The sequence below is a fragment of the Equus asinus genome, chromosome 7, assembly GCF_041296235.1.
Source record: "Equus asinus isolate D_3611 breed Donkey chromosome 7, EquAss-T2T_v2, whole genome shotgun sequence".
In the NCBI taxonomy this organism is placed as follows: domain Eukaryota; kingdom Metazoa; phylum Chordata; class Mammalia; order Perissodactyla; family Equidae; genus Equus; species Equus asinus.
This window is the reverse complement of record NC_091796.1, coordinates 69,923,113-69,948,840: the sequence shown is the minus strand read 5'-3', so window position 1 is coordinate 69,948,840 and position 25,728 is coordinate 69,923,113. Positions and strand designations below refer to the sequence as shown.

At 41.7% G+C, this 25,728-nt stretch overlaps 1 protein-coding gene across 2 annotated transcripts in view; it reads left to right on the top strand.

Annotated features, from left to right (window-relative positions):
* Nucleotides 1–13,947, top strand: part of RTN1 (reticulon 1) — a 216,339-nt gene extending 202,392 nt beyond the window's left edge. For both annotated transcript variants that reach the window (XM_044773677.2, XM_014864645.3), the window contains 6 exons: nt 1,967–2,174; nt 4,652–4,790; nt 6,248–6,317; nt 6,843–6,889; nt 6,975–7,033; nt 13,164–13,947. In XM_044773677.2, coding sequence (XP_044629612.2) covers nt 1,967–2,174; nt 4,652–4,790; nt 6,248–6,317; nt 6,843–6,889; nt 6,975–7,033; nt 13,164–13,206 — 566 coding nt within the window. In that variant the 3' untranslated portion in view covers nt 13,207–13,947. The remainder of the gene's footprint in view (nt 1–1,966; nt 2,175–4,651; nt 4,791–6,247; nt 6,318–6,842; nt 6,890–6,974; nt 7,034–13,163) is intronic.
* Nucleotides 13,948–25,728: the final 11,781 nt, after the last annotated feature.

Below are 25,728 nucleotides of genomic sequence, written 5' to 3'. Positions count from 1 at the left end.
CTACGTTGCGGAAGTGTTATAGGGGGAAGGGAACAAATTTCTGCCCCAGGAAAAGGCTGGCTACTGTAACCTTTCTGAATTACTGTCATTGGTGGACTAGGTGGTGGCAGTGGGCGGGGAGTCGGTGGGGATGGATGGCAGCTCAGCTCAAACGTACTTCTGTCTCCAGGGTCCGGTTGCTGGGGTGCTCCCAGCCTGCTGTGAAAGAGGCTCCGGGCCTCTGAGCCTGATTTACTCGAGTCTGCTGTCAGGCTAATGCCTTGCTCTGCAGCATTCCTTATGTCCCCTCTACAGCGCCGGGGTTGTCACTAGGCTGTGTGACCTCTCTTGCACTTCTTTCAGCTAGTTACCTACTGGTGTATGATGGGGCGGCTCCCTGCTCTCTTCAACCTGGTCATCTCTGTTCTCCTCTGAGCAAATGACTAGTGTCTAATTCTGTAAACCAGGTGCCTGCTATTTACACTGCACATGAAGCTGGCAGTGTGAGCAACTGCCGCTGTCATTTGGTTGTGAGATGGAAATTTTGTGTCTTATTTTCTCTTTCTGAAAAGTAATTGACACAACAATCTATAAAAACCATTTGTTGGGACAACATAGATGGACCTTGAGGGCATTATGCAAAGTGAGATAAGTCAGACAGAAATGTGGGCTCTCAAAAAGCCGAACTTGGAGAAACAGAGTAGAATGGTGGTTAACAAGGGTTAAGAGGTGAGGGAGATGAGGAGATGTTGGTCAAAGGGTACAAAGTTGCAATGAGAAGATGAATAAGTTCTGGGGAGCTAACGCACAGCATAGCGATCATAGTCAACAGTGCTGTGTTACATACTTAGAACTCGCTAAGAGGCTACAACTTAAATGTTCTCACCAGAAAAAAGAAATGATCGTTATGTGACGTGACAGAAATAGTAAGTAACGCTGCAGTGCTAATCATATTACAATATACAAATATATCCAATCAGCTTGTCGTCCACCTTAAACTCACACAGTTATATGTCAATTGTATCTCAATTTAAAAAAACACTTCTTACTTGCCTAATTGGAGAATAAATTTGCATACGTTCTTAAGCAAGGCTTCTATGCTCTTTTCATAATCTAGTGACTAGAATAGTCTAAATATTTCCATTTGAAATATTTATTTGTATCGCATTTGAAGCATCATAGCTTTATTCTTTGCAATTTAATTTTTTGTTTCTAAGTTGAAAGAGGGAAATAACTGAATGATAGATGTGCTATAGATTTTATAGCTGGTATTCCAGATTTTAAAATCACAGAATGTAAGCGAACAGATCATGTTGTGCAAAATGGCCTAATGCAAGTGTCAGCTCCCCGGTTTCTTGAGACAGCCGCTCACCCTTCAATTCGGAGGCAGGCTGCGTCTTTCCTCAGGTGCCTTTGGCATTGGCTGGGGTCTCCTGGGCCTTGCCACCATGCTACTGAAGGTAGCTTCTCCAGAGCCTCTGTTTTCCTTGTCCCAGCTCCTTCTCAGCAGCAGGGACATTTTGGTGACTGAGGTACACATTTACAGGCCGCCATTGAGATGCAGGTTTGTCAGCAGGGCATCAGGGTGCACACAGTCAATGCCATCAAAAGAAGAGGACGGGTACTTCACAGAGCCTTCTGTATTTTCAAGTTTGATTCAAAGTCACATAATTTGGGCCACGGTACAGATGGTGTGCTCCAGTGAGAGATGCTCGTAGAGATGTGGGCCTGGAGAGTCCATGGCCTTTTCCTATCTGCACATTTAGGGATTATCCTCAGGGATGGATGGGTTCTTCCAGAGCAAGATGAAATGACAGTAAGTACCCTGGGCATAGTTCTGTGTCATTGTTTAGGAGTCCAAAGGCCAGGCGAGAACCTGCCGCGACCACGGCTCTGTGGTCAAGCCGCCGCAGCTGCCTGCCACTGCCCCCCGCCCCCTGCCTCCGCTCTGCAAATACTAATGGCTGCTTGTGTTGCCTCCCCACAGCTATTGACCTGCTCTACTGGAGGGATATCAAGCAGACGGGGATCGTGTTTGGGAGCTTCCTGCTGCTCCTCTTCTCCCTGACCCAGTTCAGCGTTGTGAGTGTCGTCGCCTACCTGGCCCTGGCCGCACTCTCTGCCACCATCAGTTTCCGCATCTACAAGTCAGTCTTACAAGCTGTGCAGAAAACCGACGAGGGCCACCCTTTCAAGTGAGCGCCCTGGCCGCCCCCCGGGCTCCTTCCCTGGCCTGTTTCAGCCCCGTGTGCGCGGGTCACGTTTCTCTGAGACCTAACAGACCACACATCGTCTCAGTGATGCTCTGTCTTTGAGTAGCTAACATTTCTGCAGAATCTGTAAAACAAACTCAGTTATCCCTATTCTAACACTATTGCTTCATTGAGTTTTTATATTTTAATTACTGCTAATCAAATATTTAATATTAATTTATATGATATAAGTTGATGCTTAATATTAGTATTTTATATTTATTAATAATAGTAATCATAATCCATTATAGGTGTACAATGTGTTATAATTTCAGGCGTGTTTCAACAGTTGGTCCTGCCAGCTCTGTGAAGAAGGCAGGGCATTATAATCCCTATTTACAAGTGGGAAAACTGAGGTTCTAAAAGTAAAGTGACTTGCCCAGGGGCACCTGGCCAGCAAACAGCACAGAGCCAGGATGAGTGTGTTCGGATTGTTATTTCCGGCTCTCTGGAAGTTTAATACCAAAGGGCCAACCTTGCGAGGGGTGCAAGGTTCATGAATAGTCTTCTAAGATGCCCTCCTCTGCGCTTTTATACTGGGGAAATCTGACTAGAATGGACATTGAAGAGGAGGAAATTTTTTAAAAAGGCAGTATACTAAGAGGATTTATGCAGTGTGGCAGAGGGAGGTGTTAGGACTGCCAGCGGGTGCTACCCAGCTCTGCCCAGTTTATCTCCCGACTCTGGGCCATGAGCCCCGGGGACTGTCAGCACTGACTGTCAGAGTCACCTCTCCCCAGGTGCTGGCCCCAGAGTGCAACTCCCCTGCAGGTGTCCCCGCCTCCTGTCACAGAGGAGGGACAGTTCTGAGTCCTGGATGAGACCTGTAGATGCTGCCGTGGAGTGGCTTTTGGGCCAGCCCCGGTAATTCACCAGGATGCCTCCGAGTCCTCCCTGGCTCTCGCTGACCTCACGGGTCCTCGGAATCAAGGCCTTAGGGCACCAGGCTCCTAAAGGAAAAGACGCCCCTATGATGAGGGCTTGCTGAGAAAGGGAAAAGGCTATGTCAGACCTCCCTTCTCAGCCTCGGCTTCCCTCGTCAGTGTCAAACCCAGTCACAGTCTGAGCATCCCTGCCCTTGGCATACATTTGGCTTTCTTCTCATGCAGAGTTAATGGGTCTTCTGGGCTATAACCTGGTTGCACAAGTTCCCACCCCCAAGGTGGGAAGAGTGGAGAATTGGAGGGTCATCTTACATGGCGTGTACCACACCACCTCGGTGATGCCAGCCCATGACGAGGGTTGGCACCTGTGGAGTCCTGTCCTGCCCCAGCCTCTGCCCTCAGCCGTCCAGACGGGCTGGTTTCTCCCATGTTCTTGGCCCCCAGGGCTGCCACATTACAGGGGGAAATGTCTCTCATTTGGCTTATTTCATCCAATATCCAGAACGGAACGTAGGGTCTAACTACAATTAGCTCAACTACTTTATCTCCCTTTAGGAGACGAAGTTAAAATATAAAACTTTCCTTTGGCTGAGTTGTTTTTATCAGTAAAAGGAATATCTGACTCAGAGAACATTTGGAATCAAAGCATACTATCTAGACAAATCAGTATTTTCCTTCTTTTTTCTAACGAGGAGAAACATAAACTCCCTAAAACTCAAGCCATCACTGCTTTACTCTTCATTGCTGTTCCCAGAGTTAGATAAACACTGTAAGGATTCTAGAAATATCCTCCAAGGAGACAATATGGCGCTGTCTTAAAACAGAGTGGAGGGAGGGAAGGCGAGAGGGAGGATGGACCACTGTCAGGACCAAACGTGGCCGAACAGAAGGATGGAACTGTTGGAGGAGCCTGGTTTCTACCCAGGAGCTACATTTAACCATTGGAACAAATGAAAAATGCTGTTGCTAACAATGCCGCTGTTCATGGAACCAGTGAGCATTTTAACACGGCCCAGGTCCCTTGAGTTCTCAGAGCTCTCTGGATAAAACCTGGAAGTATTTTCCAGAATTTAAACATGAAATATTAAAGTTTTGATGACGGATGATAGTTGGCAGCTAGGATTTTCAGATATCTCAATTATTTAAAAAGATGATTCATCTCCACTCAGCCAAGAAGAAATTGGGACCTTCACAATTACCTGATGGGCCAGGGACGTATGGGGAATTCAGCAATGAGCTGAGTCTGGACTGACTTTCCTCTGGCCCAGCCGGTGGCCCTGTATTATCAGCTCACACCATAAGGCTGTATTCGGGAGACAGAAACAGTCACAGCGCCCCACTGAGAGTCCTGATCCCTGCGTCCCCGGCACAGTGGCTGGGGGGGGGGGGGGCGGGGGGGGGTGGGGTGTGGTGCCCACAGCCCACTGGCTGGCAGAGATCCCCCAGCATGGCCCGCTGTCATCCTCAGAGGGCGAGAAGGCAAACTCAGCGTTTCACGGTCCCTCTGACGGAGGTCTCTGGGTGGTTTGTTGACAGGGCCTACCTAGAGCTGGAGATCAGCCTTTCTCAGGAGCAGATCCAGAAATACACCGACTGCCTGCAGTTTTACGTGAACAACACGCTCAAAGAGCTGAGGAGGCTCTTCCTCGTCCAGGACCTGGTGGATTCCTTAAAAGTACGATTGCTTAAGCCCTTCACTTGAATGTCTTGAGTTTTGTTTTCCCTAAAGGTATGATATAAACCACCATGTAAAGGAGAATAAGAAGCAAGTACTGCTTATATTCCAGAGTCAGGAGACGTGCAGCTGTAGGGTACCGGGGAGCTCATCTAGTCTAAGCCCCTCATTCTACAGAAGCCCAAACTGGCAAAGAGGCTAAGACACTTGCCCGTGGCTGCCAAGGGAGTCACTGGCAGAGCTGGGATCAACCTAGGTCACGCAGATTCCAGTTCTGTACTTTTTACAACACACCAGGTTGCTTCTCCTTACCTTTTTCAATTCCTCAGCCAATTTCCTAAAATTAATTTTAAAATAAAAATCTAGTTTGGGAAATGTGAAAAATATATATAATTTTTCATTGAAAGAAACTCTGGACTCTGCTGATAGTAAGAGGCCCAAGTGTCCTTACATGGTGCGGGCTGTGAGACTGCGCCCCTGCGAGGTGGAGGACCTCGGGTCCCGGGTGTTGCTCCTGGGCTTCTCGTTGGACTCACTGGGCTTCTTTGAACGAGCTGCTTTGACTGCCCCATGATGTACCTGTAAAGCCGAAGTCCGTCAGCCACGATGGGCAGGGCCAGGAGCAGAGGGGTGGGGAGCCCTGTGAAGTGGCTGTGAGTGCCCCCTGCTCTTGCAGCATTTCGTGCACACTAGCAGGGTCTTGTACCCAGGGCTGCTTGGTTCCCGTTCCAGGAAAAGTGAGTGATACGATGTTGACCCCCGAGGTGCTTTAGTGGAATAATGTCTTGGCAAGCAATGACTAAAGAGAGGCAGCCAGGAGATTATAATTACTTACCTTAGGCCTTGAAGGTGACATTTCTACTTATGTTTGAAATGTAAGAATTGTGGGCTGGAGCCAGGGCCCGCAAACCTCATCTGCAAAGGGCCACGTAGTAAATATTTTAGGCTTCGTGGGCCACACAAACTCTGTTGCAACCACCAAGCTTTGCCGTTGTAGCAGGAAAGCTGCCAAAGCCAATATGTAAATGAATGACTGTGGCCATGTGCTAATAAAACTTTATTTACGGACACTGAAAATTAAGTTTCATATCATTTTCACATATCATGAAATGTTATTCTTGTTTTGATTTTATTTGGCCATTTAAAAATATAAAATCCATTCATAACTCATGGGTCATACAAAAACAGGCCAAGGGCCATAGTTTGCCAACTCCTGCCCTGGATTATTATCTCACTGAGTCTCTTGAGCCTTATAACAAAGAGACCCAAAGCATTCCCAAAGAAGTGAAGACTAGATCCTCTTTCCATAATTCTGATGAGCTTTAAATGCTCTTACATTTCCTGTTGAATCCATGATGTGTTTTACCTCAAATTCTAATCCAAAAAAAAGTCAATGAAATGAGACTGTTATCCATCATGACGGTTTTAGAAGCTCTGACGGTCATTTCCTTCCTCAGTTTGCAGTCCTGATGTGGCTCCTGACTTACGTGGGCGCTCTCTTCAACGGGCTGACCCTGCTGCTCATGGGTAAGGCAGGCGAGTGTGTCACTGTCCCGTCTTCCTTCACATGCTGTGTGAGCAGATTGCTTCCTGGGCTGTTGGCTGTTAGCTTGTTTTACTAGATTCCTGGGAACAAACGCCAGATATCCCTGAGTGCAGAACATTTCCCTGACCGTCGCAGTGCAATTAAAGAATAAAATATATATTACACATCAATAATGAATTTCCTAGTTTGGCGTTGATTTTTTTTCTTCTACCACAACTGGTTTTATTTGGCTTGTAATATGTGTCTGTTTATAATGGCAGTTGTGGACAGAAATTCATTTTCGTCCTGGGAGGGCACAGTCCACCCTCATTCCAGGAATATGACAATATCTGTAAAGGGCTCAGCATCCTTTCATTTTCCTTGTGAACTGCCCTGCCATCTCTTAGCTAGAAGCTGGCTGTCATAGATAAAGCTATAGTATCACATAACTATATAAAAATGTGTCTATGAGCTGATTCTCACTGCTAACTCTCAGAATTTTAATACTGTGTTTGTTTTTCGCCCAGCTGTGGTTTCAATGTTTACTCTACCTGTAGTGTACGTTAAGCACCAGGTAAGTTCTATGTGGTGTCAGACAGTCACGTTCAGTTTTGACCTCGTGACCTTTAGATGTGCTCATGGTCTCTTTCTCTTTGTAGGCACAGATTGACCAATACCTGGGACTTGTGAGGACTCACATAAATGCTGTCGTGGCAAAGTAAGTTACATAGCGCAATTCATAAAGCGGAGAGAATGTCTTAAGTGGGCATTTGAGTGGATTAGGTAGGGAGAATAAAAAGATAATAAATAGATTGGTTTATGATCATTCACTTATTTGAGTGATATATTCATGCACTTCCCAATTATATTATTTCAGAAAATACATATAAATTTAAAAACTCTCAAACAAAACTTTCAGTGGTTTATTTCGGGCATCATGATGAGTGAGTTTTAGTGAATGAATGATATTAAGCTCTATCTGGGGACTGGTTCATGTCCAAGAACGAGATGGGGTGGAGGAAAGAAGGAAGCTTGACTCAGAAGTAAAATTAATTTATGACAGCGCAATTGAAATAAAAACGATTAAATTAACAAACACTTTCCACCTTTTAAACAATAGATATTATTGATTTTACAAACCATTGAAATTATTTTTAAAGCTTTAAAAATTAAAAAAAAAATCTTTGAAACCTTTGTTACATTTTAAATTACACCATTTCAACTCAACAAGTGTCTGTGTTTGCTTGTTTAACACCCTTGCTTTTTAAACCTGAGTCTTAAATAGATTCTACTTTATGTATCAGGAGATAAGGATTCCGGTTGTAAGTATCTACAGCTAACATGGTCATTAAACTTAGTTCTCCGTAATTCTTGAATTAGTATTTTTAGATATGTCTCCATCTAAAATGATAGTTTTTATGTTGTCATTATTCTTCAAGATCTTGTTTCAATCAAAAGCTGACCTGGGCTTCAACTATAAATACATGTCACAAAAGGCCTAGACGTGGCCCACATGAACTCCCTCTAGTAATTAGAGTCATGTGGCTGGACCTAGATGATGGTCAGAATTAAAGGGAAGTGCTTTAGACAAAGACGTATAAGACAGAACAAATAAGGAAACCAGCCATTTTAAAGTTCCTCTGTTATTAGATTTGCATATCATCAGTTATAATTCTCCCCGAAGGAGATAAAGATTTTTGTTTTTATTGTGTGTTTATATTCTTCTTCTTAAATTCATGGTGAATTTGGCTCTGTATCAGATCTACAGTGCATTTCAAAATGCCTAAAACTATTAGCTAGGACTCAAATGCAATCAATACCTAATGACAATCAACAAATTAAGGATAAATAGTCATTACTTTGTATTAAGAAATGGGAGCATGTTATAGTATGAAACTTGGTGGTGCCAAAACCTGGGAAACCTGTTAAAATTACTAATTCCTGGATTCTTACAACAGATTTATAGAATTAGAATTTCTAGGCTTAGGGACCTGGAATCTATCTATCTATCTATCTATCTATCTATCTATCTATCTATCTATCTATATATTTTTTTTTTTTAAAGATTGGCACCTGAGCTAACAACTGTTGCCAATCTTTTTTTTTTTTTTTGCTTTTTCTCCCCAAATCCTCCCCAGTACATAGTTGTATATCTCAGTTGTGGGTCCTTCTAGTTGTGGCATGTGGGACGCCGCCTCAACATGGCCTCACGAGGAGTGCCATGTCCACACCCAGGATCCGAACCAGCGAAACCCTGGGCCACTGAAGCAGAGCACACGAACTTAACCGCTTGGCCATGGGGCTGGCCCCTGGAATCTATATTTTAATGAACTCCCTGGTTGAGTTTTTGACAGTTAGAACTGTGTTCAGGAACTACAGCAAAGAACTCCAGAATAGAACCTTGAAAACTGGAAGAAAGAAGTTCTAGTCCTAAGTTGTCTAATACTTAGTTTGGGAATCTAGAACAAGTGATGTCTATTAACTTTTTATTTGGTTGGTTGGTTGGTCCCAAAAGGAGACGTACCTATTATGCCCTGGGTACTGCTTATTACAGGCACAGGGGGTTAAAGACGAATGAGATGATCTCAGACCTATCAGTGTAGACAGAACTGTAAAGAAACAACTAGAAGACAATATAAGAACTACAATAGAGTTGTATAAATATTAAGGTCAGAGAGATGAGGAAACAACTGTTCCTACCTGGAAGGGATAATGGAAAGCCACTAAAATGAGGGCCTCTGTCTTAGTTCAGGCTGCTATAACAAAGTACCATAGATGGGGTGACTTACAAACAACAGGAATTTATTTCTCACAGTTCTGGAGGCTGGAAGTCTGAGAGCAGGGTGCCAGCATTGTCAGATTGTGGGAGAGCCCTCTTCCAGGTTGCGGACTTCTTGCTGTGTCCTCCCTCACAGGGTGGAAGGGGAAGGGAGCTCCCTCAGGTCTCTTTTATAGGGCACTAATCCCATTCATGAAGGCTCTTCTCTCATGACCTAATCACCTCCCAAAAGCCCCCACCTCCTAATACTGATGTGTTGTGGATTAGGTTTCAACATATGAACTTGAGGGGGATGCAAACATTCTGTGTATAGCAGCCCTGAAAGATGGATAAATATTCATCAGGTGGATGATGAGGGGAAAGACATTGCAAGAAGAACAAATCAGCAAAGGCAGAAGCATGAAAATGTAGGTCATGTTCAGGAAGCAGTGAGTCAACCAGAGTATCTGAAGCTTAAATGAGCAGAAAGATCAACTAGAAGGAGTCTAGGAAGAGAGGCTGAGGTCAAGTGTTGAATGCTGTAAGGAGTTATGACTCCAACCCAACAGGAATAGGCAGCCCCTCGCGTTTTTATGCATGGGGTTGATGTAATCAGATATGTGTTTTGCACAGATCACTATGACAGTCTAGTGGGAGGAGAATTGGAGAGGAGAGTATAGATGTGGCCATCAGCTAGGAGGCTATTATAATTCGAACTAAAGTGACAAGAGTATAGACCTGTTAGAATGGAGGGACAGGAGATGGCAAAGAACATACAATGTATGAGCATATGTCTACAATGTAGTTGTTAAATTAAAATTGGAAATCAAGGCTGTGAAAAGGAATAGAGAGGAAACATATTAACCATGAGGACTAATGTGATTTCTGTAATTGAGCTTCATTCAGATTTGGCTCTGAGCTTTTTGGTAGCTGGAACAAAAAGAGAAATTGGGTAATTTACATAGTTCTTGTTATCAGAAAGAAGGAAACAGCAGTTCTTCAAGAGAACCTATTTGGCCTGACACTAAATTTTGAAGGAAATTTCTTGGTGGGATGTTACCTCTGAGGCTCCTTCAACCTGTGAAATCCTGACTCCATGTTAGAATAGTTCCAGCAAAAGAACTCACACCATTTTAGTGAAACAGTTAAGAATATGATCTTTGGAATCGCATAGACTGGTTTGAGTTCATTTCCAGCATTTTTAGCTGTACAAGCTCATCATAAGTGTTACTTGACTCTCTGAGCCTGTTTCCTTATCTGCACATTGGGAATGTTGATTCTTATACCTCATCAGGTTTGGATATTACATGAGTTAAATAAGTCTGTGAAGTACTCTCACTTGGACATAGGAAGCACTCAATAAGTATTGGATATCATCATCATGATCATCATCATCATCCTATTACTGCTTGGAGGTCAAGCGGTGTGGAGGACAATCCCGGGCTGGGTCAGGAGACCTCAGTGCCACTCCCTCCTCCATACTGAGCGGATGGATGACCCTGTCCAGTCATTTAACCTTTCTGTGTCTCAGTTTTCCAACTCTAAAATGGGAGTAATAACACCTACTAACCCATCTTAGAGTTTTGAAAATAAGGGAAAAGGGCCTCAAATTAAAAAGTAAAAAATAAATATTGTAGAGGAAATTAAAGCTTTAAGTAAGGGAGAACATAAAAGAAATCTGCCTCAAGTCAATACAACACTCCATGTCCGGTGACATATATTCTAGGATGACAAAACAGCCTGCGATTTTACCTGGAAGCCCTCTTCATGAGGACTTCCTGAAGGACATCCTGAAAACCGAAATTGGGCAGGAAGTGTCCTGACTTTCAATAGAGAAGACTAGATTCTAGAAACTATCTTTTGATTAATTGAATGCCTACTTTCAAGCAAAATTCTAGAATGAATTAGTCAAAATGTAGATAAATACTCACAGTAGATTGTTCTATGATCACTAAACTGAGGGATCATACGGGCTGCTCCAGCCAGTGAGCATTCTGATTCCAGTGGGTGACTCAACAAGTCTTCCTGGTGTCCCTGAGGAGGAAAGGGACATGGATGGTCCAGATGATGGCACAGTTGGCAGAATTCTAGAAGGTTGAGATAGGAGACCCTAAGGATATTCATTATTCTGTCAAATATCTCTCTGGGTCATGTGTGGTAATGTGACACAGGGCTCTGCCTTGGACTCCATTACTTTCAACTTCTCTTCACATGACTGTGTGAAGACAAAGCAAATATAATCATCCCAGTTCTAGGTGACACACAGCTTGGAGCAAAAGCAAATTCAGAACATGGCAAGCTCGAGATTCAAAACAAATCAAGTGATCTGAGCAAATGAGAATGCTGAACTGAAATCAATAAAATGAAATTAGGGAAAGCAAAACCCTATATTTAGGTATTTAGTTAGATGCTATTAATGGAAGTATAAAGTCTATATCAAAAGATTTACTGAGTGCCAGGTCTGTTTACCTCTTTATCTGATATTTTCTCTCAAATGTCCCATAAACATTTCAGATTCACTATGGCCAAATAGATCTTGCCCTTTCACCCCAGAACCTTCGGGCAGTGCCATCTTGCTAAATGGCATTATCATTCATCTGGATGCTTAGACCCAAACCAAAGGATCTTCCTTAATTACTCTCCCTCTTTTGCTGCCCACACATTCCATCCATCAACACATCAGGTGGGTCCTGTCAGCTCCATCTCCAAACCAGATCCCTAGACTGTTGGCTTCTCTCCGTTTCCATGTCTACCATATAACCCAGGTCACTGCCATCGGGGACCTGGCCTGCTATAGGTTCCCTCCCTCCACTGTGGTTCCCACCCTCATTGCTGCACTTTTTTCACACAACCACCATATGATCTTTAAAAAACATGAATCAGATCACATCACTCGCCTGCCTAAAATTTGTCGGTGGCTTCCCATCACACAGAATAGAACCTAAATGCCTTACCATCGCCCGCAAGTTCCAGCACCACTGGTCACTGCCTGCCTCTCAGACCTCCCTCCCGGCTCCCGAAGCACACTGGCCACTGCTCTCCTCACTTCCTAGCCTCGTGCTCCCTGTAGGGCCTCTGCACTCCCTCTTCCCTCTGCCCCAAATACTTCCCACCCAGATCTGTGCCTGGTGGCCCCTTCCCGTCCTTTGGGCATCTGTTTCTCAGATCAGTGATTTAAAGTAGGCAGCACCCATCATACCACTGCTGCCCCCTCACTGCCTATCATAGCACCTTGTTTTATAGCATTTATCACCGTCTGAACTCTTATTGATTCTACCTGTTTATTTCTGGCTCCTCAGCTCCTACGAGAATGAAAGCTCCCTGAGGACAGCACCTTCTCCCTTTTATTGGTCACTGAGCTCCAGCACCTGGAAGGGTGCCAGGCAAAGAGGAGAGTCTCAACCAAAGTCTGCATGATGAGCTCATTGAGCTTTGAATTAACAAAACAAAATGCTCCCAGTGTAAACCTACCCGAAAATAACACTGCCATTATTCCCTGTGAGAATCACAGAATTTTAGGGGCTTTAGAGATATCTATTCTAGACTCACATTTTAAAGATAAATGCTCTAGAACCAGGAAAGCTCATTAGCTAGCCTAAGTCACACAGCTAATTAGTAGCAGAGCTGCGACAAGGACTCGGGTTTCTAATTCCAATTCTGGGTAGTTTGACTGTGCTGAGGATCACCGTAGGCTCCTTTACCTGGAAGCATCCTTGTTTATGCTCATTGTCCTGGAATGGTTAGTAATGTCTCCCTCTTTCTTTTTCAGAAGTGCCCCAGACTGGGTGATAAATGGTCACCCTTACTATATTACAGCTTCTGCAATTCAGAAATAGTCAACATCTTTGTCTACCTAAAAAGTTATAATTTAAGGAATATGGTTTTCTTGGGTCATTCATTATCTAATTATACTTTCTTCTTATTGCTGCGTAGAAATGTGTTTATCAACACTCATACTTAACGGTAATATCTTTTGGAATATTAAGCTATTTAGTCACTTAGCTAATTAAAGCAACAACACCTAATGAACGCATAAAATGATTTCATGAATAACACTTGTGACTTCTCCCTTTTGATACTGTCTTTTTAGGATTCAAGCTAAAATCCCAGGTGCTAAAAGGCACGCTGAGTAGATCGGTACGCCCCGGGCCTGGACACGAACATGATTGTCTGACGTGGTAACAGCGCTGTTCACACAGGTTACCGCCAACTGATTGTTTCTCCCCCCAGTACCATAATCTTAGAGACAAACTTTAAAACAGCTGTTTTTAGGCTGTTCCTGTACTCTTAGGATATTTGAGTCACTTGTGTCAAGCACTAAAGTATAGAGAAAAGTGTATTAGATGTGGTTTTTAATTTCGTGTCGCTAAAAAAAGTGCATGATGGTGAGAGCCCCAGTTGCCTCTCCTTCTTTGGTGTTCTTCTCCCCCTGCAGTGCTTCTGTAATGCTCCCTGTGGCTAGGCCTTTCCTGCCCGGTGCACCGATGCAATAGTGGAAATCGCTTCTATGTCCTTGGGTTGCTGGTTGGATTAATCTTTAATAACAATATATAGAATTGTAGAACGATGTTTTAGTGTTTTTCCAACACACACAACGTAAAAATAAACAGTCGACCGTACTTATGGTAATCAGTTTTGTATAACTTAAAATAATTAAATAAACAAATAAACCCAAACAAACACGCAGTACTTTTGTTGTGTGGGACTGACGGGCTGATTTACATGTATGGTAACTAAAAGTACCAGCATGTTCACTTTATTACAATTTGTATTACTTTCTCTGTAGTTCCTAATGGGCTGAATTATGGACTCTGGATATTTGCACTTATGTACTTGATACTGAATGCATAAATAAATGTTACTAAATGGAGAAACTTCTCCCTCTCCTCTTGTGGTCTTACCAGAAAATGCAAAGGTTCTGAGACGATGTCGCCTGAGGGCATGCTGGGAAGGCTGAGACCAAGCCCCCCGACCCCTGTCTCCAGGACCACAAGGTCCAACCCCAACCCAGGATCTGGCTCCTTTGGGCTATTAATAGAGATCACTGAAGAGTAATAAAACAAGAAAACGCTTTTCATGTACTCTGTGGGGTTGATGCAGATATTTTAAATACTTTTTAAAAAACTTGAGAGTGATATACTCCTTCCATAAACTTCCTGTGTAATATGTGACACAACACTGGCAGAAAACAACTAGAATTGCTATGAACGCAGTCTTTTGGTAATCTTATTGAGCACATACCGTGTGCCAAGCACTGAGAATAGGGCTATGAATGAGAGAGATGACAGTTCCTGCCCTCACCAAGCTAAGTCTTTTAACGGTTGCTCACCACTTTTTGCAAAAGTCCAATTGCATGTTATTTCACTGTGAAAGTCAAAAGTCAAAGATGATGCGGTAGAAGTGGATGAACATAGTAGCAGTGGGAGAAATAAAAGTGGAGAAGAAAGGAATAGTTACTTACACAAAGCTGCCTTTGACCAGTTTTGGACTTGGGTTCAATGAGCACTTAGGGAGTTACCCTTCTATGCAAAGTGGTGTGACAACCACACAGGCAACTGGACACTGTACCAACAGCCGAGATGGGGGGAGCTGGGAGGGGGCTTTGTGAAAATGCCAACTTAATATAGGGCAGCAAGAAATAAGAGCTGCATTATAACAGGAGAGCAACAGAGAAGGATTCTCAGGGGAGGTGAACTTTGGGGCTGGGTCCTGATCTGGCTTTTTCCAGATGGAGAAGGTTCATCCTGGGATGAAGAAAAGACATGCACTAAGGTGCTAAGATGTGGAAGTGCATGGCATATGCAGAGATTGGGGAGTAATAAGCTGAACTGGGTTGTAAGGCGCCTGGGGTGGGAATGTAGTACCAGGTAAGGCTGGAAGGGTGGGTTGAACCCACACTAGGAAGAAACTTGACTGCTAAGGACTTTGGGCTTTATTCTTTAGATCTCAGAGAGTCACATAAACACACTGCAGGTACATGATACTGAGATTAGAAGAATGTAGGAGACAATTGTAACAAAACTAACAGCAAACCGGTGACAAAGGACTAGACTTCTATTAAAGCAGCTGCCACGAGACTAGAAAGGAGATAGTCACCTGTCCCTGATCCTTTTATTAGCCCAACATGCCAAGCACGCGCTGCGCACAGAGGAGCAGCTAAGAGAGATGATGCAGAGGAATATGGGACTGGAGCTGGCAGTTGATTAGATGTGGGGTTTCAAGACCAAGGCTGACCATGAGAGTTAGCACCTCCTTAAATTTTGCACCCCAGGCAGCTCGCTGGCCTCACCCTAGCCCCAACTCTGTCTAAGACTAACTGATCAGGAGAATGCAATACCAGTTTTCAGGATAGAAAGCCCAGAAGAGCTGGCTTGGGGAAGGAAGGTAATAAGCTTAGTTTGGTGCCTGCTATTTTTTTATGGTTACCAGATACAGAAGAGTATTTCTTTTTCATGTATGTCTTTCAGTCCCCAACCTTGGGGATAAAGTTTCTCCTAAAAGTCTCTATTCTGTAGAATTAACCTTCTTCAATATCTGCATTTGCAGCATTTTCCTCCTTCCTGTGGTCCCAGAATCCCTTTCATAAGCAGCTGTTCGTTAGGAGGATGCAATGAGGAATTCCATTTGCTGGCAGTGGTGAAGAAAGTTTCCTGAGGAAACTCCAGCCTTACAAAATGATAGGTATGAATTTTAACAAACGGAACACGCAGCACATAATATCCTGCTTCTACAGGAAGCATCAAAGTGATATTTGAGATGATGGAAATAAGATGAGGACCAACTACCATGTAAGAAGAGGACCCAAAACAGAGCCTCCAGGGACCTGGAGTGAGAGAGGTTGTTCTGAAAGCTGTGAAAAAAAAGTAGAAACTTCTTACAGCCTATGGCTGAGTTAAGCATGCGGGGGGTGGGGTGAGGGGATGAAGAAGCTGCGGTATGCTTTATGGATCATTTCAGGAACAAAGGAAGGAGAACAGTTCATGCCCCTCTGCTCCTTCCCCACCTATATTAGCTTCCCGGGGCTGCCTTAACAAACACCAAAAACTACATGACTTTAAACAACAGGAGTTGATTCCCTCCCCGTTGCAGAGGCCAGAAGTCTGAGATCGAGGTGTCAGCAGGACCATGCTCTCTCTCATAGCTCTGGGGGAAAGTCCTTCCTCGCCTCTTCTAGCTTCTGCTGGTTGCCAGCGTGTCCAAATTTCACCTTTTTATGAAGACATCATCATGTGGATTAGGGCCCACCCTAATGACCTCACTTTAACTTGATTGCCTCTATAAAGACCCTGTTTAGAAATAAGGTCACATTCTGAGGTACAGGGGTTTGGGACCTCAATATACTTGGGAGGACACAGTTCAACCCATAACACCATCCCGTACCTCACACGAGTCCTTCCTCCACTGTGAAGCCTTTTCCTCCTGTATAGAGCCCAGACCTGCTTGTTTCCCACTGTAAGGAATTGCTGCTGGGAAGTAGTGGGACAGCTCGTCCCTTACCCCAATGCATTTGAGCGTGGCTGAGTGCTGGGCCTCGCTTCACTACTGCGGGGTTCCAGCACTCACCACATTGTCTTTGGATAGGGCAGCTCCGAGCACGTGGACTTTAGCACTCTTCTGAGTGTAGAGAAACAAGCGGGGCCATACAGGAGCCACCACTGGCATTTTGGTGTTAGCCAGCGTGGTAGTGGTCTCCAGGCAATAAGCAAGCTCTGCTGATCGGACAAAAGAGACATTTGCTTCAGACTCCAGTCTGCTTCTCTAGTGCTTTATGTTGGCACCATCCTCCAGCTCCTCAATCTGATTTTTTCTTTTTAATTTTTCTTTTGTTCAATACATTCAATATTACAGAATTAGTTTGGCTGGCCACATTTTCTTTGATGAGTAAATTGAAATGAATTCTTTTGTATCCTGGGTCACAGTTGCCTTTTAAAAGAATTCTTTTGGAATTAACTCTCTCTGATTGTTTCCTAATATGCTAAAGAGAGTTTTTCAAGTAGAAATGAAGGGACATTAAACAGCAACACAAGAGTATAAAATATGAAACTCATTGGTAAAGTAGACTTTGTCAAAAACTGTCTTGAGAGACAAAGGTCATTATATAATGGTAAAAGACTCAGTTCAACAGGAAGATATAACAATTGTAAACATGAATGCAGCCAACATTAGAACACCTAAGTATATAAAACAAACATTGGCAGATCTGAAAGAAGAAATTGACAATACAATAATAATAGGTAATACAGCAATACAATAATAGTAGGAGAATCCAATACCCCACATTTAATAATGGATAGAACATCCAGTCAGAAAGATCAATAAAGAAACAATGGACTTGAACAACACTATAGACCAAATGGACCTAAAAACATATGAAGAATTTTCACCCAACAGTGGAAGAATACACATTTTTCTCAAAAGCACATGGAACATTCTCCACAATAGATCACATGTTAGGTCACAAAACAAGTCTTAACAAATTTAAGAAGATAGAAATTATACATGTATCTTTTCTGACCACAATGAAATGAAAGAAGTGAGTAAAAGCAAGAAAATGGGAAAATACAGAAATACATGGAAACTAAATAATACATTCTTGAACAACCACTGGGTCAAAGAGGAAATCAAAAGGGAATTTTAAAAATATCTTGAGACAAATGAAAACAAAAACAAAAATTACCAAAACTTATGAAATGCAGCAAAAGCAGAAGTAAGGGAAGTTTATAGTGACAAATGCCTACATTAAAAAAGAAGAAAGATCTCAAATAAACAACCTAACTTTACACCTCAAGGAACTAGGAAAGAAGAACAAACTAAACCCAAAGTTAGAAGAAGGAAGGGAATGATAAAGATCAGGGCAGAAGTAAATCAAACAGATAATAGGAAAACAAATTTTAAAAAGTCAACAAATCTGAGTTGGCTTTTTTGAAAAAATAAACAAAATTGACAAATCCTTAGATGAAGAAAAGAGAGAGAAGACTCAAGTAAAATCAGGAATGAAAGAGGAGACATTACAATAGATGCTTCAGAAATAAAAAGGATCATAAGAGACTATTATGAATAATTACACGTGAACAGATCGGACAACTTAGAAGAAATGAATGTATTCCTAGAAACATACAACCTACCAAGACTAAATCAAGAAGAAATAGAAAGCCTGAACAGACCAATAGCAAATAAGGAGATTGAAGTAGTAATTAAATACCTCCCAGCAAAGAAAAGCCTAGGAGATGGCTTCATAGCTGAATTCTACCAAAAGTTCAAAGAAGAATGAATATCAATCCTCTTAAACTCTTCCAAAAAATAGAAGTAGAGAGAACACTTTGAAATTCATCTTATGAGGCTAGCATTACACTGATACTAAAGTCAGACAGCCACACCACAAGAAAACTATAGACCAATATTTCTGATGAACGTAAATGCAAAAATCCTCAATAAAACACTAGCAGACTGAATCCAACAGCATCATCAAAAGGATTATATGCCATGAGCAAGTGGGATTTATCCCTGGGATGGAAGTTGGTTTAACATATGAAAATCAATCAACGTGAGACACTATGATAACAGAATGAAAGATAAAGTCACATGAGCCTCTCAGATATAGAAAAACCATTTGACAAAGATCAACATCCATTCATGATAAAAACTCTCAATAAAATAGGGATAAAAGGAAATTTCCTCAACATAATAAAGGCCATTTATGAAAAGCCCACAGCTAATACCATAATCAATGGGGAAAAATTGCAAGCTTTTCCTCTAAGATCTGATAGAAGGTAAGGATGCCCACTCTCATCACTTCTAGTCAACATAATACTGGAAGAACCAGCCAGAGCAATCAGAAAAGAAAGAGAAAGAATAAGTATCCAGATCAGAAAGGAGGAAGCAAAGTTCTCTCTGTTTGCAGACGACATGATCCTATTTGTAGAAAACCCTAAAGATACCACACACACACACACACACACAACCCTGTTAGAACTAATAAACAAATACAGTAAAGTTGCAGGATACAAAATCAACATACAAAAATCAGTTGCATTTCTTTACACCAACATCACCTAATTCAAAAAGAAATCCAGAAAACAATCTCATTTACGATAGCATCAAAAGGAATAAAACACCTAGGAATAGATTTAGCCAAGGGAGTAAAAGATCTGTACACTGAAAACTATAAGACATTGATAAAAGAAATTGAAGGAGACACAAATGGAAAGTTATTCTGTGTCCGTGGATTGGAAGAATTAATATTGTTAAAATGTCCTTCCTACCCAAAGTGATCTACAGATTCAGTGCAATCCTTATCAAAATTCCAACGGAATTTTTCACAGAAATAGAAACAGCAATTCTAAAATTTGTATGGAACCACAAAAGACCCTCAATAGCCAAAGCAATCTTGAGAAAGAAGAACAGAGTTGGAGGCATCACCCTGACTGATTTCAAATTATATTACAAAGCTATAGTAATCAAACGGTATGGTACTGGCATAAAAACAGACACATAGACCAGACTAGAGAACCCAGAAATAAACCCAAGCATATATGGTCAAGTAATTTTTGACAAGGGCACCAAGAATACACAGTGGAGAAAGAATGTCTCTTCAATAAATGATGCTGGGAAAACTGGATATCTACATGCAAAAGAGTGAAATTGCACCCTTATCTTCCACCGTATACAAAAATCAACTCAGCGTGGGTTAAAGACTTAAACATAAGACCTGAAATTATAAAACTCCCAGAAGAAAACATAGAGAAAAAGCTCCATGACACAGGCCTTGGCAATGATTTTTTGAATACGACACCAAAAGCTTAGGCAACAAAAGCAAAAGTAAATAAGTGGGGCTACATAAAACTAAAAAGCTTCTGCACAGCAAAAGAAACATCCAACAAAATGAAAAGGCAACATATGGATTGGGAGAAAATATCTGGAAACCATATATCAGATAAGAGGTTAATATCCAAAATATATACAGAACTCATACAACTCAATAGCAAAAAACCCCAAGAAACAAACAACAAACACCACAATTTAAAAAATGGGCAAAGGTCCTGAAAATACATTTTTTCCACGTAAGACATACAAATGGCCAGCATATATAGGAAAAGTTGCTCACCATCACTAACCCATTAGAGAAATGCAAGTCAAAAGCAAACACAATGAAATATCACTCACACCTGTTAGCATGGCTATTATTAAAAAAACAAAAGATAAGTGTTGGTGAGGCTGTGGAGAGAAGGAGACTCTTGTACCCTGTTGGTGGGAATGTAAATTGGTTCAGCCACTATGAAAACAGTTTGGAAGTTCCTAAAAAATCTAAAACTAGAACTGCCATATGATCTGGCAATCCTTCTTCTGGGTATACCCCCAAAGGAAAGGAAATCTGCACTCCCGTGGTCATTGCAGCATCATTCACAATAGCCAAGATGTGGAAGCAACCCGAGTGTCCACCATGGATGGATGGAGAAAGAAACTGTGAGATGTATATACATACACACACACACACACACGAATTCAGCCTTAAAAAGGAAGGAAGAAGGAGATTCTACCGTTTGCAACAACATGGATGAACCCGGAAGACTTTATGCTAAGTGAAATAATCCAGACACAGAAAGGAAGAAACAGAACGACCTCCCTTACATGTGAATCTACGCCAGTTGAATACATAGAAGCAGAGAGCAGAGCAGTGGTTACCAGGGGCAGGGAGGCGGGGGAAGGGCAAGGCGTTGGCCAAAGGGTACAAAGTCGCAGCTATATAGGATGAATGCGTCTAATGTACAGCACGTTGACTATGGTTAATAATACTATATCGAATACTGGGAATTTGCTAAGAGAGTAGATTTCAGGTGCTCTCATCCCCCTCCTCAAATGGTAACTATGTGAGGAGATATGTTAATTAGCTTGACTGTAGTAATCACTTCACTATGTATACGTATATCACATCATCAGTTGTATACCTTAAATATATACAATTTTTATTTAAAAAAATAAATAGAATTGTTCTAATTTCCTTGTGACGTTGTCATTTTTAAATTAAGGAGTTTTTTTCAATAACAAGAATAATATTTATGTCTTGCAGAAAATTTACATGATACAGATTCTACTGCTCAAAGAAAATCACCATTAACATTTTGGCATATTTCCTTATGGTTTTATTTTCTAGGCATTTAAAAATTATTAAACTTTCTATGGTACTTTTCTTACTCAAAATAATGTTGCATTACATTTCCTAATTAACCACACCGGATATAAAGTATCAATACCTTAAAGTATAGGGAAAACATTTTAAGAATTAAGTTCTCTTTTTTCCTATATTGCAAAGATTGCTGCCAATACTTGAATTACACTTGAATTAATTGTGTTTTTGACCAATCCTCCTGTTTTTAACTAACGTTTAAGAAAATAATAAAAATATTAATATTTGTGCTATGGATATATCTAAAGTCTTACTTTCATTTTATTGGTAATACTACATTTTAATTTAGAATATTATTTGAAGGATATTTACAGTCAAAACTTTGCTCTCAGATTGTACATGGACAGATCTCTTAGTGCTTACATATAGTATTTCATTTTATCTTCAAAATGGGCCTATAGAAGGAGATATTATAATCCCAGTTTTACATATAAAGAGACTATTAGTTCAAATATTACCTAAGGTTCGGTCTTAAAGCCAGGGATTTGGGTTTAAATTATTCAGTCAGATCTCATCTCCAAGTTGCAAGTTGATTGAGAAATAGACCAAGGACCCAATTGCATGAAGATCAGATCATCAGTTCTGCTCCTGATGAAGCTGCTTGGCCACAGCCAGAGGAAGGCTGCTCATGGTCCCTTCCCACCCAGCACTGAATGGCGATGTCACCCGGCCCCTGCACTGGGCAGAGCTCGCAACACAAGGAAGCAGAGCAGGCGTGAGTCTAGGGGGCAGGCCAGGCTGACTGGCAAGCGGCCCAGGCCTTGTCATTCCTTCTCCACTGTCACCGGAGCCAGAAAAAGTAGCATTGTGTGGAGAAGGCCTTCTGACAGGACTGAGGCCCTCAGGCGAAGGAGGCTGCCAGCCCTCGAAGACTGTCAGGGAGAAAGCCCAGGCAATAAAGAGGCTTTCTGCTGTTCTGTTAACTATAACAGAAAATTATTTTAGGTTCTGTATTCAAAAGGTTACTTTGAAAATAAAATTAAATATTTCCACAAAGTTTGGAGAGGTTCCCCCCACCCCACCACCTACCACGCAGCAGGGCATACACTTGTCATAAACTTCTAGTTTATCTGTATTTTCTTTCTGATACTCACACATTAATGGTTCAGTACCAAATAGCACCTCAGCGTGTCAACTCTTATAAGAACAAATTGCCCAGGGAATATGATGCATCCAGTCTGAGATAATCACACATTGAAACTGGCAGTATTGTATTTTTTCCACATGGCACTCATCAAAATACCCAGAAACTCTGTAGTACTCAATAAATGTGTTTAAAGTGCTCTGAATTACAAGGGAATTTACCACACTATAATCTCTTAGTGGCAAATTGATCCTGTTTTCCTTTTTGCTCGATAGAATATAGAGCTCATGATAAAATATAGAGCTCATGATAGAATATAGAGCTCGTGATAGAATATAGAGCTCGTGATAGAATATAGAGCTCGTGATAGAATATAGAGCTCATGATAGAATATAGAGTTCATGTCTTGTCTTTGCTTCCCCTGTGTGGGAGAGATCACCAGATGTTTGCTACTACAAAATATATTCCCAGCAGAATACATGGAGCTTTTTTCAGGGATTCTGATATGTCCTGTTAGGTTATCTGCATGAACCCATTTGGTTGCCCGATTTACGGTAGAATCTTTAAACTCCATTGGGAAGAATAGTGCTAAACCAAGAGCATTTTCTCCTGGCATTTATGGAATTTCTTACTAGGTAAAGTGCATTTACTTTTTTCCTTTTTACAAAAATTTATCTTGTTTTAAATTTTGTTCTTAATTCCAAAGTTGGTTATTATATAAGTCAATTGGCTAAATACATCTAATTGTTATACAATTTAGCTATTTGATTTATTAGTCAATAAGCCTATTTTAAGCCTATTAAAATGAAACCTTTTAGCAATAACAAAGCATCAATGAGCCAGACACTGTGCTGAGCACTTTATAAACATTTCTAATCCTCAGAATTTCAAAATCCTACATGATTAATATTTTTATTGCCCAAATGAGGAAACTGAAACTAAAGATGTTTAAATAACTGGTGCAAGTTCACAGCTAGTAAGTGGTAAAACACGCCCTTAGACCCCTTTGTGTCTGACTTCGAAGCCTGGGCTCTTCCCACTGTGCCACACTGCCTTCTCGGTGTCAATCTCTAGCTCAGGAGCAATGCTGCCTCAGCAAGAACATTTGATTGCTGGTAAAGAAGCCACTAGAGCATATTAACCATAAATGGGCATTTATTGGAAGAACACCAGGGGGTCTGAGGGCTTAGCCGCAGGGGATTGTTTTTCCAAATGCACCATTTTGCTACTCTGACCGTTGCTGTTAAATAGAGGAGTGCTCAAATCTAGGTGTTACCTAACAATCCCACCATGAATCAAGGCAGAAAAGAAAGGGCACAGACCTTAAAGTCTCTAGACCATGCCTTAATTTGACATGCACACTCATCCTGAACCAGACACACGTCCACAGTGCAACAGGAAAAGAAATCACAACAGTTGGAGCCACGGTGACAACTCATTCTCCAACTGGAAGCTCATCTATCCCACACAGCTGAGAATCCAGCATTCTCATTCTCTGAAATCATGGTTAAATCAGAGTTACCATTGTCAAAATAGTAATTAATTAAATAATAGTCTAGTATCATAAAGTTCCCTTAGAACCAAACTTTGTGTACAGTTTAAACTGGTGATTCAAAACATCCGTCGGGGTCTTGTCATAGTAACGATCAGGAAGACCTCGTGAAGAGCAGTTCTTGCCGAACCGGCCTAGATGTGCAAGTGGTGTGAGAGACCCTGAGGAAGCTGCCTCATTTCTCTAGTATTTTTCTTTTTCTAATAAAGTCTGAACTGCAGAGGATTTTGAGCTCTATATTTTAAAAAATTCTGAATACGTGAATCTTTCCTATCTGTTTCAACAATATCTTAAGCATCTGTTATGTGCGAATTGCTGTGCTAGATGCCATAGGAGATTCAGAAAGAAGCAAAATGCTGTCCCCACTTTTAAGGAGTTCATAGTGCAGAGGTAACCACAGCAACTACATTTATGGAGGGGCTTATTTTGTTCCAGGCATTTTTATAAATACTCGAACTTTATTAATTTATTTAATTCTCATGACTACCCTACAATAAAGGCCTCTTTCACAGAGGAGAAAATTGAGGTATAAAGGTTAAAAAACTATTCAGTAATAAGAATATTACACAAAAAACTACAAGACCACTTAGCCTATGATATTACCATGCATAAAAAGTTTGGAACCATCATATCTGAAACACTTTTTTAAAATAAGAATTAAATTAATTAAAATAAGAAAAAATGAGGAAAATAAAAATACTGCTACTCAAAGATCATGAGTGTTGGAAATGTCTATAATAATGCTAAGTGAGCATTAACAATCATCATTTATAAATGAAAGTGCCGCCCAAAACATCAGTGACTTACGATAATAATAAAAAAGACATTCTTGCTAAATATGGCATTGGTTCTTTCAGGCCCAATTTAATTTCTGATTATTCTGCAGATGCTCCCTTGAAAAAGATCAAAATGCCTGTAATTGATAATGATATTCTATCCCACTATAAAATATTACCTTAGGCAGAAATACACTGAATTACCAAACAGCTGCCAGCAGGGAGCAGCATAATCTGTTCATCAGCATATTCACAGCAGCCTTGCCTGTAGCGTAAAATCCAAACTCCTTAGCTTGGAATTCAAGGCCCTTTACAGTGAAACCACAAACCAAACTTCTGGCTGGGCTCCTGCTTTCCCTCTCCATACACCCCAGGCTCATGGACCACCCCTCCATGGCTCTGCTGACATCCTGTAGCACCCCTCATCCCAGCCCCACTGCCTGCCCTGATTGCACAGCCACAAAGCCAAGTGGTCAGTGCCCCACACCTGGAGTCAGGAAGCCAGCTCTGCCATTGTCCAGCTCTAAGGGCCTGGCCCAAGGTTACCCCCAAGGTCATTGAATCTCCCACTGGGATGTGATTTTTCTGAAAAATAGGATAATCACAGTAATCACCTGGAGACTTATGATAGAGACTAAGCCGGGGAAGCAGTTACATTCTGTAAAAGCGCACAGTGCCTTGCAGGTGTGAGCAGCAGTCATGGTGGCCACTGCCCCATGCAGGGAATCACACGTGGTGGCGAGCTGTGCCTCCCAGCCTGCCCTTCTTCCCCCACTTTCAAGGCCATTTTCTTGAAAAGAGGAGCCAAATCTCATGCATGTGTTCAGTCAAAGCACTGATTAGAGTATTTGGTATGTAATAAAGCCCAGTACATGCTGACTGGATTGATCTGAGAAAGTGAACTCTTCGGCAAAACAAAACTGCCCAGAATGGGGAGGGCTCCAGGGAAGGAGGATCCCATAAGAGTAGGCAGCTGACATCTCCTGATTCCTACCTCTTCTCTCTCCCCCTCCTCCTCTTCTTTCTCTTTCCTCTTTTTGCCTCATCTCTCTCTGACCT